This window comes from Panthera onca, chromosome B1 (genome assembly GCF_046562875.1).
Source record: "Panthera onca isolate mPanOnc1 chromosome B1, mPanOnc1 haplotype 2, whole genome shotgun sequence".
Lineage (NCBI taxonomy): Eukaryota > Metazoa > Chordata > Mammalia > Carnivora > Felidae > Panthera > Panthera onca.
The window spans coordinates 154060398-154074872 of record NC_138342.1 but is presented as its reverse complement, the minus strand read 5'-3'; the positions used below and the strand labels follow the sequence as shown (position 1 = coordinate 154074872).

General features: G+C 39.1%; 1 protein-coding gene across 3 annotated transcripts in view; it reads left to right on the top strand.

Annotated features, from left to right (window-relative positions):
• Positions 1–8326: 8326 nt before the first annotated feature.
• The window catches only part of MSRA (methionine sulfoxide reductase A), a 462376-nt gene continuing 456227 nt past the window's right edge, over positions 8327–14475 (top strand). For all 3 annotated transcript variants that reach the window (XM_060653696.3, XM_060653695.3, XM_060653694.3), the window contains exon 1: positions 8327–8541. In XM_060653696.3, the coding sequence (XP_060509679.1) occupies positions 8406–8541 (136 nt within the window). In that variant the 5' untranslated portion in view covers positions 8327–8405. The remainder of the gene's footprint in view (positions 8542–14475) is intronic.

Sequence of the window (14475 nt, the reverse complement as noted above, 5' to 3'; positions counted from 1 at the left end):
ATTAGAAGCAAACACTAAGTCCAACTAAAATGTAAGGAGAGGGGAATTAGGCCCCACTTATTTAATTTATTTATTTATTGACTTTATTTTATTTTATTTTTTTATTTTTGCATTACCAGGGTATTGTTAGAAGTTTTTTTTTTTTAATATAATTTATTGTCCAGTTAGCTAACATAGAGTATGCAGTATGCTCTTGGCTTTGGGAGTAGATTGCCGCGATTCATCACTTACATACAAAATCCAGTGCTCATCCCAACAAGTGCCCTTCTCAATGCTCATCACCCATTTTCCCCTCCACCACACCAACCTTCAGTTTATTCTCTGTATTTAAGAGGCTCTTACAGTTTGACTCCCTCTCAGTTTATAAGGGAATGTCAAATAATTCATATACATACTTTAAACCTCCACAGTAACTTGCGTATCTTTTCGGATAATTATTAGCACAAGGCAGTATACGCTATGCGCTGAGTGGTGTAAATAGTGAGTTTTATGGGAGAACCCAGACTGCATGAACAATCATCGTTTTCTTGTGCAATCAGGGTAGGTTGCACAGAGAAGATCAGTCTTGAATTGAATGGTGAAGAATAAGGTCAGAAAACTAGAGAGAAACAGGCAGGGATTCCAGTTGGTATAAACAGAACGAGTAAAGTTGTGGAGGAAGGTTCGAGAGCCCTGAGAGTGATCCATATTACTCACTCTGGTTTCCCGTCCACCACATTGGACTCTTAACAGCAATTCACACTCCTGACATCCAACACTCTCTTTAACAAAGCTTGACTGTCCTATGTCTCATGACTTCTGGGCTGCTTTCTGAAGAACAAGAGGTAGTTATGTAGGTGGATCTGGGCTTAAGCATCAATGTATTCACTCCATCCACATAATAGAAACACACTTTTAAAAAGTGTGTATAATTCAACAGTGTTCTAAATAGGGATACACTTGGGAAACCATCACCACAATCAAGCTAATGAGCATATCTATAACTCTCAAAAGTTTCCCTTCAAACCTTTTTATCCCTCCCTCCCATCCCTTACCCAAATTCTCAGGCAACCACAGATCTGCTTTCTATTACTACAGATTAATTTGTATTATTTTAGGATTTTAAATAAATGGAATCACACAATTCTTACTCTTTTTTTACTTTGGTTCCTTTCACTCAATATAATGGATCATCTGTGTTATTGAGGGTATCAATAGTTCATTTACCCTTACTGATGAGTAGAATTCCATTGTAAGGATATACCACAATTTGTTTACCCCTTCACCTGTTGATAGTCTTTTGGTTATTTCCAGTTTTTGCCTATTACAACAAGACTGGTGAGGGGGGTGTGGGTGGTGCAGTCCATTAATCATTTGACTCTTGACATTGGCTCAGGTCATGATCTCACCGTTTGTGAGATCCAGCCCCATGTCAGGCTCCACACAGTGCTGAGCCTGCTTAGGATTCTCTCTCCTTTGCTCTCTGCCCCTCCCCCACTCTCCATCTCTCCAAATAAATAAATAAATAAATAAATAAATAAACTTAAAAAATTAGACTGCTATGAACATTTGAGTGCAAGACTTTATATGGACACATACTTTCATATGAAATTGTTGGGTCATGTGGATGATGAGTGCTTAACTACTTAAGAAATTGATGAACTGTTTTCCAAAGTGGTTGTATAATTTGGATTATTACCAGCAGTGTATAAGAGTTCCAGTTCCTCAACATCCTCATCAACACTTGGTATGGTCAGTCTTTTAAATTATAGCCATCCTGATGGGTGTGTAGTGGCATCTTATAGTAGTTTTTATTTGCATTTCCCTAATGGCTAATGTTGTTGAGTAGTTTTTTTTGTTTTTTTTTTTAAATGCATGTTTGATGGGCACCTGGGTGGCTCAGTCAGTCGAGCAACCGACTTCAGCTCAGGTCATGATCTCACAGTCCGTGAGTTCGAGCCCCACATCAGGCTCTGTGCTGACAGCTCAGAGCCTGGAGCCTGCTTCGTATTCTGTGTCTCCCTCTCTCTCTGTCCCTCCCCTGCTCATGCTCTGTCTCTCTCGATCTCAAAAATAAATAAATGTGCATGTTTGAAATCCATATATTTTTCTTGGTGAAGTGTCTGTTTTTGTTCATTTTGCTCATTTGAAAAATGTGCTGTTGATTTCTTATTATTGAATTTTGAGGGTTGTATATTCTGGAGACAAGGCCTTTATAAGAAATATGATTTGTAAATATTTTCTGCCCATCTGGAGCTATCTTTCTATTCCCTTAAGAGTATCTTTTGAAAAACCAGAAGTTCTTAATAAAATATAATTAATCAGGTTTCTTCTTTTATGGATCATGCATTTTGTGTTATATCTAAGAAATTATTCCTAGTCTAAGGTCACAAAGATTTTCACCTATGTTTTCTTTTATAAGTTTAGAAGTCACCGTTTTAGAAGTCTCAGGCTTTGTACCTTGATTAAAAATTAATTGAACACATGTGTGTGGGTTTCTTTTGGGACTATTTTGTTCCATTAATCTGTTTGTTTCTTGTGGCCAATATCACACTTTTTTTGGCTATTGTAGCTCTGTAATAGGTCTTGAACTCAGGTAGTGAAAGTCTTCTAATTTTGTTCTATTTCATATTTTTTTGGGTCAAATTGTCAGGTGTTGGGGTGGTCAGCAAGGAAAACAAGCAAAACTGAAAGTTACAATCAAGTCTTTATTCACTTACTGTGATAGTGTAGGTAGGAGGCCCAAATGGAAAGTGCTGGCTCCTTCTGTTCCATTTTTCCCCCACGGAATAACATTGGGTGCAAGGATCAATCATATGACTGCAGAAAAAGTGGGTGAAATTGTCTCTCTGCTGAAGAGCATTGGACAGAAGTCTCTTATATGGAGGGTAGGGTAGGGTATGGAGAGAGAAACCTCTCAAGGAGGCTTCCAAATGAAGATGCCTGGGCTAGAAAAACAGTTATGATTATGAGCATGGCTGGTGTGGGGTGAGTCCTAAGTCCTTGACTGCAATTCCCTCCAGGAGACTGCAATTCATTGCCTGTGCACCAAGTTTGGTGTGAGGACGGCAGTTTTCCCTTGTGAGGCCTGTCAGGAAAAGCTTTTGTAATTGCCTGTTGTTAGCCCTAAAAGATGACATGTAGGATTATGGCCTGGAGCTGGACTCCTCAGTTTTTGCTATTATAGGTCCTCTATTTTTGCACTTGAGTTTTAGAATCAGCTTGCCAATTTCTAGAAAAATATCTGTTGAGATTTTCATTGGGATTTCATTGAATCTATACATCAATTTTAGGAGAAGTGGCATCTTAACAATATTGAGATGTTGAATCTTCTGATCCATGAACATGGTATATCTCTGTATTCATTTAGATCTTTAAATATTTCTCTTAGAAGTGTTTTGCGGTTTTTGGCATAAAGGTCTAACACATCTTTAGTTAGGTTTATCTCTAGATACTTAATATTTTTTGAATGCTACTTTAAATGGTGTTTTTAAAATTTCCATTTCCATTTTTTCTTCATATAGTAATACAATAAATTTTTGTGGATAGGTCTTGTATCCTGAAGTGTTGCTAACAACATATTAGTTCTAGCAGTTTTTCTGTAGAAGCCATAACATTCAACTGAACTATAATGAATTGGTTTAATGGCAGGCAGCAGACAATGACACAGATATTACAGGCTGAAGAGCTGGCGTTCCTTTTTATGCTGCCATAAAACATTTGATAAAACTGTCAACTCAATACCTTGGAAGGCAGACCACATGCTCTTTGAATCTGTAACTTTAGGGAAAATGGTCAGAAGGATGATTCTCCGACCAATGAGAGAGTATTGGCTATTGCCTGCCTCCTTCAGCAAAGTCCTTTGAGAAAGATGGACTCAGGTAGATGCAGCCATTCTGTTAACAGAGATGAAAGGAAACAAAACTCTGCTAGGACTGGAATTCTCTGTCTGCAGCCTGCAATACAAATTGACTGAGGGTGGTTATTTAGGGCCTTCTAGTTTTGATTAAGCCAAAAGCTATTATACTCCCAATAGCAGAAGATAAAACTGCAACCCAAAGCCCTTCTCAAGGGCCATTAGCAAAGTGTTGTCTGCCAGATGATGGAAGCCAAGCATGGGAGGCAAGCGGTGAAGATCATATTAAGGGGATTGCCTTTCCAACCAAACCTGCTGTTTTTGCTGGCTGCAAGGGCACTGTAATTAACTTAATAGATACAGGATAGATGGGACAAACAGAGCCTAGTAAATAAAAATGAAGAGTAATTAGGCATAAGAAATATGACTAGCTGAGATCTGTAGCTGTGGTTATTTGTACAAGGAATTGTAAAAGGAATAAACCAGAAATATATCCTGTATTTTTTCAAATGGAATTGACAAAAAAGCTGCAAGTCTAGCTTGCTGATACCTGTGTGTCTTTGACCCTGAAGTAATGCATAGTCCCTAAAAACTGCACCAGTAAGAAACCGGGCACAAAAAGATGTGTAGCCTCCTAGGAGGGCATACTTTTCAATATACCCTTTAAATGCAATCACGGAGGATCACGAATAAGAACCTCCCAGACGTAAAGCCAGTAACTTCAAATGCAACAAGCAGGAGAGTTCCTTCTGGAAAGCAGAAATGGGGTTTAAGAATTTACTTGACTTCTTGGGCAGTCTTTGAAGTTTCCCTTTTGCAGCATTTTGCTAGGCTGCAGACCAGTGATTACTTTTTCCACGACCATTTTTTTTTTCCCAAATAGTTTTCCATAGTCTTACCTCACCAGGTGTGTGAGGGACGATGTGGGAGAGGGGAGCAGATACCTCATCTTTTAGCAAATAGATCACTGTGTCATAAGGAATTACATCCAAACTTGTAAAGGACTTTACATCATCTCCAGATCATGGACTTAGAACTGGATTCAAATACTGTTGGAACTTAGGCTTTTCTCCCTTTGGAATACTGCGTGTTCTGTGTTAGAAGAGGGGCATATATAAATATTTAGATGGCCAGAAAAGTGGACTGTGATGGAGTTGTCCGCCAATGTACATTCTCACCTTCTTCCTTTATTACTAGAACTGCTAATTATTAGTGGTATCCATGATTGCCCAGCTAGAGAATTTTATTTCCCAGCTTTCAGTTATATGTGGCCATGTCTTAAATCAGGTCAACGGAATAAGTAGAAACAAGTGCTACTTCTGGGACACATCCCCAGGACTACTGAGATGTACACCTCTTTGCTTTTTGCTGGGTTAAGATACAGATATGATAGGGGCGCCTGTCTCAGTTAAGCATCTTGACTTTTGCTCAGGTCATAATCATCACGGTTCGTGAGTTCAAGTCCTGCATTGGGCTCTGTGCTGACAGCTCAGAGCCTGAAGCCTGCTTTGGATTCTCTGTCTCTCTCTCTGCCCCTCCCACACTCACACTCGGTCTCTCAAAAATAAATAAATGTTAAAAAAAAAGATACATATATAATGGGGGTGCCTGAGTGGCTCAGTTAAGTGTCCGACTTTGGCTCAAGTCATGATCTCAATGGTTCGTGAGTTCAAGCCCCACACTTGGCTCTGTGCTGACAGCTCAGAGCCTGGAGCCTGCTTCAGATTCTGTGTCTTCCTCTGTCCCTCCCCCATTTGTGCACTCTCTCTCTCTCTCAAAAATAAACATTAAAAAAAAAAAATAGATATGATGGAGATTATGTAGGAGGATAGCAGCACTGCCCTACTAGTCCTGGACCACTTACCTCTGGACCAGTATGTGACAGAAAAACCCTAAAACTGTTGTCTTGCTTCAGACCCATAAATACACAGAACAAACTAATGGTTTTGAGGGGAAGCAGGTGGGGATGGGTAAAATGGGTGAAGGGGAGTGGGAGATATAGGCTTCTAGGTATGGAATGAATAAGTCACAACATGGGGAATATAGTCAATGGTATTGTCATAACATTGTATGGTGACAGATGATAACTACATTTGTGATGAGAATAACTATAGATTTGTTTAATCACTAGATTGTAGATATGAAATGAATGTAATATTGTGTCAACTATGCTTTAATTAAAAAACCTATCTTATTTCAGATACAATATTCTCAGGTCTCTGTTAAAGCAACCTAATCTATATCCCAACTAAAACCTAGGCCTAGATTTGGGATAGAGTATTAAGTATTCTTGTCTCCAAGGGCCAAGGCAGAGCTGTTCTTAAACAAATGGGAAATAAACTTTGGTTAATCTAAATCAGGATTTTGGCCCAATTAAACCAATACTAACCACTGGGCACTAATGTAAGCTAATTCAGTAAGAGATAGAAGAAAATACATGGTCCTGTCAGTACTTAACTACTAGCTACTTACTAGGTTGTATGTAAAAGAGAAATAAACTTCTATTTTGTTTAAACTGTATTTTGAGTCTTTGTCTTATCAAAAAGGATGCTTAGGCTGCAGCCTAAGAACATACATGGTTAGAATTGTTGGAAAACCAGTGCATAATCACACACACACACACACACACACACACACACACACAAAAAAAAAAACAAAAACAAAAACAAATTAAAGCAGTGTGTGCCCAACATGGGCAAAAAAAAAAGTGTGGAGCTCAGAAGGGATTAGGAGAGTCTGAAGAAAAGGAAGTCCTAGTGGTGAAAATGGCATCACTGAAGGCAGGAATTTTTAATTTTCTCCTCCAACCAACCAACCTCCCTGCGTGTAACTTTTCTTGCAACTATTCTGGAAAATGAGATAAGAAGCCCCTGCTTTATCGGAGGGAGAAAGCTTTGAAATAAATTGAGGTATTTTTCCTTTAAAAATATTTTTTTTGTAATTTAAGTATCAGGCATTGGAACACTTAAGAACACTGTAACAATACAGACCATTTTAAGAAAGTGACAATCAGTAGACCATTACCTTGAACAACAACAAATCTACAATCATTATTTAAATTTTTTTCTAGTTTTTCCTTAGTGGGTATAACAAGTGGAAGTATACGCATTTTTGTATATACTACGTAGTACATATACACATACTGTAGCTCTGTAGTGCTTTTTAACTTAACATTATATAAGTACTTTGCAACATGAAAAACTCTTCAGTTCTTGGTTTATTTCTAATGTTTAATTTCATACAATCAACCACAAGACATAAAAACAGAAAATCAGTATGTATTAAAAGGCAATAATTGAAAAAATACACATACACAAAATATTTCCTCTGACAGAAAAGTGATCTTAATTTTTCAAGTGCTTAGCAGTGACCAAACATGGAAGGGATTACCTTGGAGTGTTTTCAGGAGGCCTGTAGAAACTACTCTGTATAATCTCATAGGATAAACAAAAGTAAAAACCGAGGCAAATTGCCCAGACGAAATCTAAATTACAAACTAAAGAATTTAAGCTTAATGTTACATGTCTGACTTTATTCTACAATACTGTACGGCCAGTTCTCCTGTCCTTGTTTCAGTCCAGACCACATTAAAACAAAAAGGTAACTCACTCACGGGAGGTCAAGTCAAAACCTTCTCATGTCTGTGAGTGCTAATCTGAAGTTCCTTCCCTCGTGAGACTATCTGCCCATTCTGGCAGAACATTTGTGTGAAACCAAAATTTCACATATGGAACTCCCAAGTCACCCATCTGGCTTCACCCACCTTATTTTTTGGGTTGAAAATTTGTCAAAGAAACAAATGTTATCTCCCACGATTTGAGAAACAAGAACGATCCAACAGCAGCATTAAATTCACACAAACTGCGTTAATGGTGGTATTAGCGCCGAGCTTCTCTATTTTCTTCCTCGCAAAATGGGCTTATCACTGTATATGTATGTGTGTATATACATAAAACATTATTTTGAATTATCTTCCCTATACTGAGCTTTTTGAAAGTTGTGCTTAGTTTTTATTTTGGATCCTCATCTTTTTGATAATTTACCATTACAATGGCTCCAGTGGAAATACACATACGTCCTCGTTGCCTGTAAAGTAGGTCGTCTTATGCCTTATTGGGCATACTGAACAACTGCTAAGGTTTTTAAGGAGGGAACGAACTTTAAAATCAAAGGCTAGGCATTATTTGTTTTTGACCTCTGCCGCTTCACGTACTTCGTATCTCAATTAGTACATTTGTTCTCTCCCTGGGAAGTTTGTACTGAAGCCGAAGCCGAACCAGAAACACTAGCTGATGGCCTCCTAGGATCAGGCCCCCCTCAGACGCCTACCCCACCCCCTACCCCCGGGCGGAACACGCCCTCAGTTACAGCCCTTCGGCCAGAGCCTTAGGTAACCTTGATTCCGGGTCGGCAGCGGCCACAGCCCGCAGCGCAAGCGGCCTCGGCGGACCCCCTGCCTGCAGCGCGGCCCAGTGCACGCCGGTCCCACTGCCGGGCGCCAGCCGCCCACTCCGCAGCAGCCGCTCCGCTCTCGACCGCGCCGTTCCGCCCGTCGGCCAGCGGCCCGCCCATGCTCTTGGCCACCAGGAGAGCTAGCCAGCTTTTCCACAGCCTCTTTCCTGTCCCGAGAATGGGCGACTCCGCCTCTAAGATCGTCAGCCCCCAGGAGGCATTGCCGGGCCGGAAGGAGCCGATCCCCGTCGCGGGTAAGGACTCAGGCACGCGCAGAAGCACGGTCTTCGTCGCTGCGCATGCGCGTCAGCGCCCTGTGGCTGCGCGTCCTCCGCCCTCCCGGAAGAGAGCGGAGGGCCGGCTTCGGGCGGATTAGCTAGGTTGGGGTCTGCGCAAGCGCGAAGAGGCTTCGCTAGGGGAGGGGGGGGCGGAGGGGTCTTCGGTCCTCTTTCTTTGTTTGGCTTCTCACTCTCTTAAACAGCATGTAGCACGTTGATGGAATCTAGTATGTTGGTAAAACTCACCTAGAGTGCAAATACCCCGGTGGCTCCCAACTTTGGGTAGGAAAAGCGCTGACCTGATTTCCGATCTTGCTCACAGGTGCGTGTGCCCTCAGTGCCGGCTTCTGTGCCTCCTCTTTTGTGCACGGTTCGCTGGAATAGTGGCCACTTGCAGCGATGGTGCCGTGTTGTCACTAGAAGCAATGGAATGATACAGAACGATGAAAATTGCAGCTTTGAAATTGTATCTCAGTCCACTGTACTGGTTGCAAGAATTACCCTCGGGCTTCTGTTATTCTCCTTGACTGCCCGGTTTCTCCTAATTGGCGGGAGCTGCCCCTAGCCCCGTCCTTGCGGGTCTGCCCGTGTTTGAGTCAGTAGTGCGGAGGTGTCCGCTTTAGAGCTAGCTGTGCCTTACAAAGTTAAACATTTTCCAATCTCCTACCAATACTTTTGGAAAATACAGTAAGAAAAAAAAAGTCAGAAAAATGCTTGGGTGCCCAGTAATGTTAAACTACTCTAAAGGTTCTTTTCGTAAAGCTTAAGCCTCATTTTCTGTTGCAGAAGGGGACCATACTTTAAGTAGAATTACCTTGGTGCAGTGCTTCTCAGAGTGTGGCCCTGGCAATTTGTACTTTAAACAAACACGTCATAGTTTGTAAACCACTGTGTTAAGAGTTGTTGAAGGATTAAAGGGTGATTAGTCCTCTACATATGGCTCAATGCCAAGATAAATCCTACATTTAAAAATTTTTAGGAATTCTGTTTTTCTTTTCCTTAAAGAATTATTGGGTATATATAGGAGGAGGTCACAGCGAGGCTCTGCGTATAGTACACACTAATCAGTATGAGAGGGGGAGAGGTAGAGTTTTTTTGGATTTGAGGCAGTTTGGAAACTGACACTGTGTGCCTTGTTTCTCCATCTACATTAGCAGTTCTACTTCTTACGCTTCCCTCACTTCAACCCCAACTCATAGCCAGCCCTAAAAATTTGTTTCTTTTTTGGCTCAGAGAATTAATTTTAAACTTTTATTTTAAAAATAATATTTTTTACACTTTACAATTTTTTTTACAATTTTATTTTTAAAAATAAATTATATATATTTTTACAAACCAGTATTCATAAATGGATACTTAAAGGTAGTGCTTTTTCAATGTTGCACATACTCAGCTTGTCCTGAACTTACTCTTTATACACTATGGGTGTTTTGGTATGCCCTCCCAGAAATCTAAAAAACAAACAAATGAACACAAACATCTTGTTCAGAGCTGCAAACTGGTTCAAGATTAGCTTTGACCAAAATTTAGTTCTGCTTAATCTTAACCAAAGTGTTCCCAATCAATTACCTGGTACATAAATGACACTTTTGGTAAAAGATTAACCAACATGACGGAAATGAGCCAATGATTTATTTGTCATATCCACCTAATAAATCTAACAGAAAACCTCAGGGCCTGGTTCTGTTCCAGGCTCTTCCATCTTGTCTTTTTATATAATCATGCATATACCTCTGTATCTAGACCAGTGAACTGCTTTTTTTGGGTGTAGGGCTAAGCCTACAATGCATATGTATATGCAGTGCCTATGTCCTTATTGCTTTGCTGTTGTAACTCTTCCCCCCCCCCCCCCCCAAATATTTCAGTTTTAGATTGCAGCCGGTCCAGTCCCCACTTCTTGTACAACTCCTGCTTTGACAGATTGTTGAAGGTTCTCAGATTGGCCCCAGAAATGGGCAGGATAGTATTACCTCCTTGGTAGGTTTTGGTGGCTGTAAGCTTGAAGCTTATGGATTTAATAATATTGTTTTGAAAGTCAAATTCATCTCTGCCCCAGCCTCCAATCTGTTTAACAGCCCTTCACTTCTCTTTGTTGTTTCTGTGTCTGTTATTTGTGCCCTGACTCTCAAAATTTCTGTGATAAAAGCATCACCTTTTGATTTTAGAAGATAAGTCTTATTTAGTGTCTTTGGTTCAGCTTAGTACAAGTCTCTGTCTTTGTGCACTATTACCAAATATTTTTCGTGTGAAGAGTTACATCTTAGCCTTAATCCTACCTTTTTTTGATATTCGTAGGGAAACTTAACACTTTTTTTTTTTTTTTAATAAACTGTGGCCTAATAGTAGATTTCTACTTTGCAAGAAGGTTAAGATTCAATCTTTCAAACTTCTTTAATGCTTAGTTTCTCCCAGGCGACCTATAGTGGATCAAAACATGAGTCGTCCTATTTTGGGTGATTGGTTACAACTAAACTTGGACTGGACTGCCTCATTTGAGGCACACTCTGTTCAGGTTAGTGGCGGGTCCTGGACAGCATTGGCTGGCTGGCAGGGCATGTGAGCAGTTTGCCTGATCTTCTATGTGGAGGCAGTCTCTCTCTGTTTTAGTGCCTGACTAGACAGCAATACTCAGAGAACTTTGGGGAAAAGTGGAATTCATGCTTGTTGAACTGAAATGGTGGGCAATTAATTGCTAGAGACAGGCAGGAGGTGGAAGGCTTATAATTAAAACCTCAGAGTGTCTCCTATGTTGTTAAAATGTGAATTTATTATAGTTAGAACTAATCTTATTTCCAGTGAATTAATTACTCTAAAAGCCCAGTTTTTTTTTTTTTTTTTCTAATAGCACTTTGTTTTTGGTTTGTTTTGCCTATTGAAGATATTGCTAATCTGTTTTTTTGATCAGATGTTTGGGATTTGGAGATATCATTCAAGATAACACTGACAGCTCCTATGTGATCTCTACTTTCTTGCCTTTATATTCTTAGTGTTCACTAGGTGAACACTGTTCTATAGTCTTCACTATATTACTGTGGTCTTTTTTGGAGAGAGGAAGAGATGTAGAACACCTGCCCATGGTGTCCTCTTTTAAGAACTTTAAATATAAATAGAAAAACAGTAGAACAATATGAGTAGTCCAAAAGGCGCCTCTTTGAAAAACAGTTGAACTATGACAATGAAATTTATGAGCTGTAGCTGTCTAATAAAGAAAAAAGGGAAAAAGTACAAATATACAAAATTAGCAACTGAAAGGGGGGAGTAATAGAAATTGAAAATTTAAAGACTCATGAGAGACTGTTTGTTTAACTCTTTGAAAATAAATTCGAAAACTTGGATGGAATAGATAATTTTTAGGAAAATATAACTGACCCAAACTGAAACCGGAAACATTTAGGAAATCTAAACACAATGATTTTTCTAGCAGAAATGAAGTTGTCAGAGTTGCCTCCTCTCAAAGCATCATGTTCAGACAGGTTTACACTGACACTTCTACTAAATATTTAAAGAGCAGATTATTCCAATCGTATTTAAATTAAAAGAATTGTCAGATTCTTTTTAAGCAGTAAGTATAATATTAAAACCAAACCTGATAAAGATTGCACAAAAAAAAGAAAACTGCAGACCTGTCCCACTTATGAATATTGATGAAAAACTGCTAAATAAATATGAGTGAACAGAGCCCAGCAATGGGAGTTAGTTCCAGAATGTAAGGATGGGTCAGTATTAGGAAATCTATTAATATAATTCATCATTTAATTGATCTATGAAGAAAAATGATATAACTGTCATCTGGATGCTGAAAAGTCATTTGACTACCTTTAACAACTATTCTTGATAATAACACAGATGGCTACTTCCATAACATGATATAATAAATCTATTTCTGCTCAAAGGCCAACATCATGCTTAATGAAGAAACATAGAAATTCCCACTGAAGTCCTAATCCGGGAAAAATGTGGAGATGGTCCACTCTTGCTCAGCCTAGTAGCTGGTATGCCCCATTACTAAATGCTTTTGTTGTTAAGGTTATCATGTTAGCTTTAATCTCTATAAAATTTTTTTTTCACATTTTATTTATTTTTGAGAGACAGAGCAAGACAGAGCACGAGCAGGGGAGGGGCAGAGAGAGCGCAGGGGGACACAGATTCTGAAGCAGGCTCCAGGCTCGAGCTGTCAGCACAGAGCTTGGTGCGGGGCTCAAACTCATGGACTGTGAGATTATGACCTGAGCTGAAGTCAGATGCTTAACCAACTGAGCCACCCAACTGAGCCACCCAGGCATCCCTATCTTAGCTTTAATCTTAACTTTTTGTGTTAAGAAAATTTTCATGTTTAAAAATTTTTTATTTAAAATTTATTTTAATTCTAGTGCAGTTAACATCTAGTATTATATTAGTTTCAGGTGTACAATATAGTGATTCAATAATTTAGTACTTCACTCAGCGCTCATCTTAATTGCCTTCACCTATTTTATCTCCCCCGCCCACCTTCTCTCTGGTAACCATCAGTTTGTTCTTTATATTTAAGACTCTGTTTTTTGATTTGTCTCTTATTTTCTGTTTTGTTTCTTAAATTCCACATATTAGTGAAATCATATGGTATTTACCTTTCCTTGACTTACTTCACTTAGCACTATACTCTCTAGATCCATCCATGTTGTTGCAAATGGCAAGATCTCATTCGTTTTTTAAATTTTCTTTTTTTTAAAGTTTATTTATTTTGAGAGAGAGAGAGAGAGAGAGAGAATGAATATGAGTGGGGAGGGGCAGAGAGGGTGGGGGGAGAGAGAATCCGAAGCAGGCTCTGTGCCGTCAGCATGGAGTCCGATGTGGGACTTGATCCCACAAACCCTGAGATCGTGACCTAAGCTGAAATCACAAGTCAGATGCTTAACCAACTGAGCCACCCAGGTGCCTTGATCTCATTCTTTTTTGTGGTTGAATACTATTCCGTTGTGTATATGTGTATACGTATATAAAACCACATCCTCTTTATCCATTCACCTATTGATGGATACTTGGATTGGTTCCATAATTTGGCTATTATAAATAATGCTGCAATAAACAGAGGACTGCATGTGTCTTTTTGAATTAGTGTTTTTGTTTTCTTTGGATAAATACCTAGTAGTAGAATTACTGGATAATATGGTAATTCTATTTTTAATTTTTTGAGGGATCTCCATATTGTTTTCTCTAGTAGCTGTACCAGTTTGCATTTCTATCAACAGTACTTGAGGGTTCCTTTTTCACCACATCCTCACCAACACTTGTTTCTTGCGTTTTTGATTTTAGCCATTCTAACAGATGTGAGGTGATATCTCATTGCAATTTTGATTTGCATTTCCCTGATGATGAGTGATGTTGAGCATTTTTTCCATGTGTCTGTTGCCATCTGTATGCCTTCTTTGGAGAAAAGTCTGTTCATGTCTTGTACCCAATTTTTAATTGGATTATTGTAATTTTTTTTGAAGTTGAGAAAATTTTCATCTTTTTATAGGCTACTACTGTGGCCTGATAGGTGAGATTCACATCTTCAAACTTCTTTACTGTGCAACTTTTCCAAGGCTGCCTAAAGTGGGTTAAAGCATGACTAGGCCTACTCTGGGTGATTGGTGTTATTATTTAGCATTGTTTTGTAAGTGGTAGCTAATGCATTTATATAGGAGAAGGCAATTAGAAATGTACAAATTGGAAAAGAAAAGGTAAAACGGACACTAACTTGCAGATGATGAGATTATATACCTGGAAAATCTAAGAGAATTAATAGTATGGTATCAGGATATATACTAGACAACAACCAAGAGTTTTACTCTGTGTAAACAACTTGTTAGAAAATATATGGAAGAAAACACTCCATTTATAATATCAACCAAAAAAGTTAAAATTTATGAATAAACGTAGCAAGAGCTG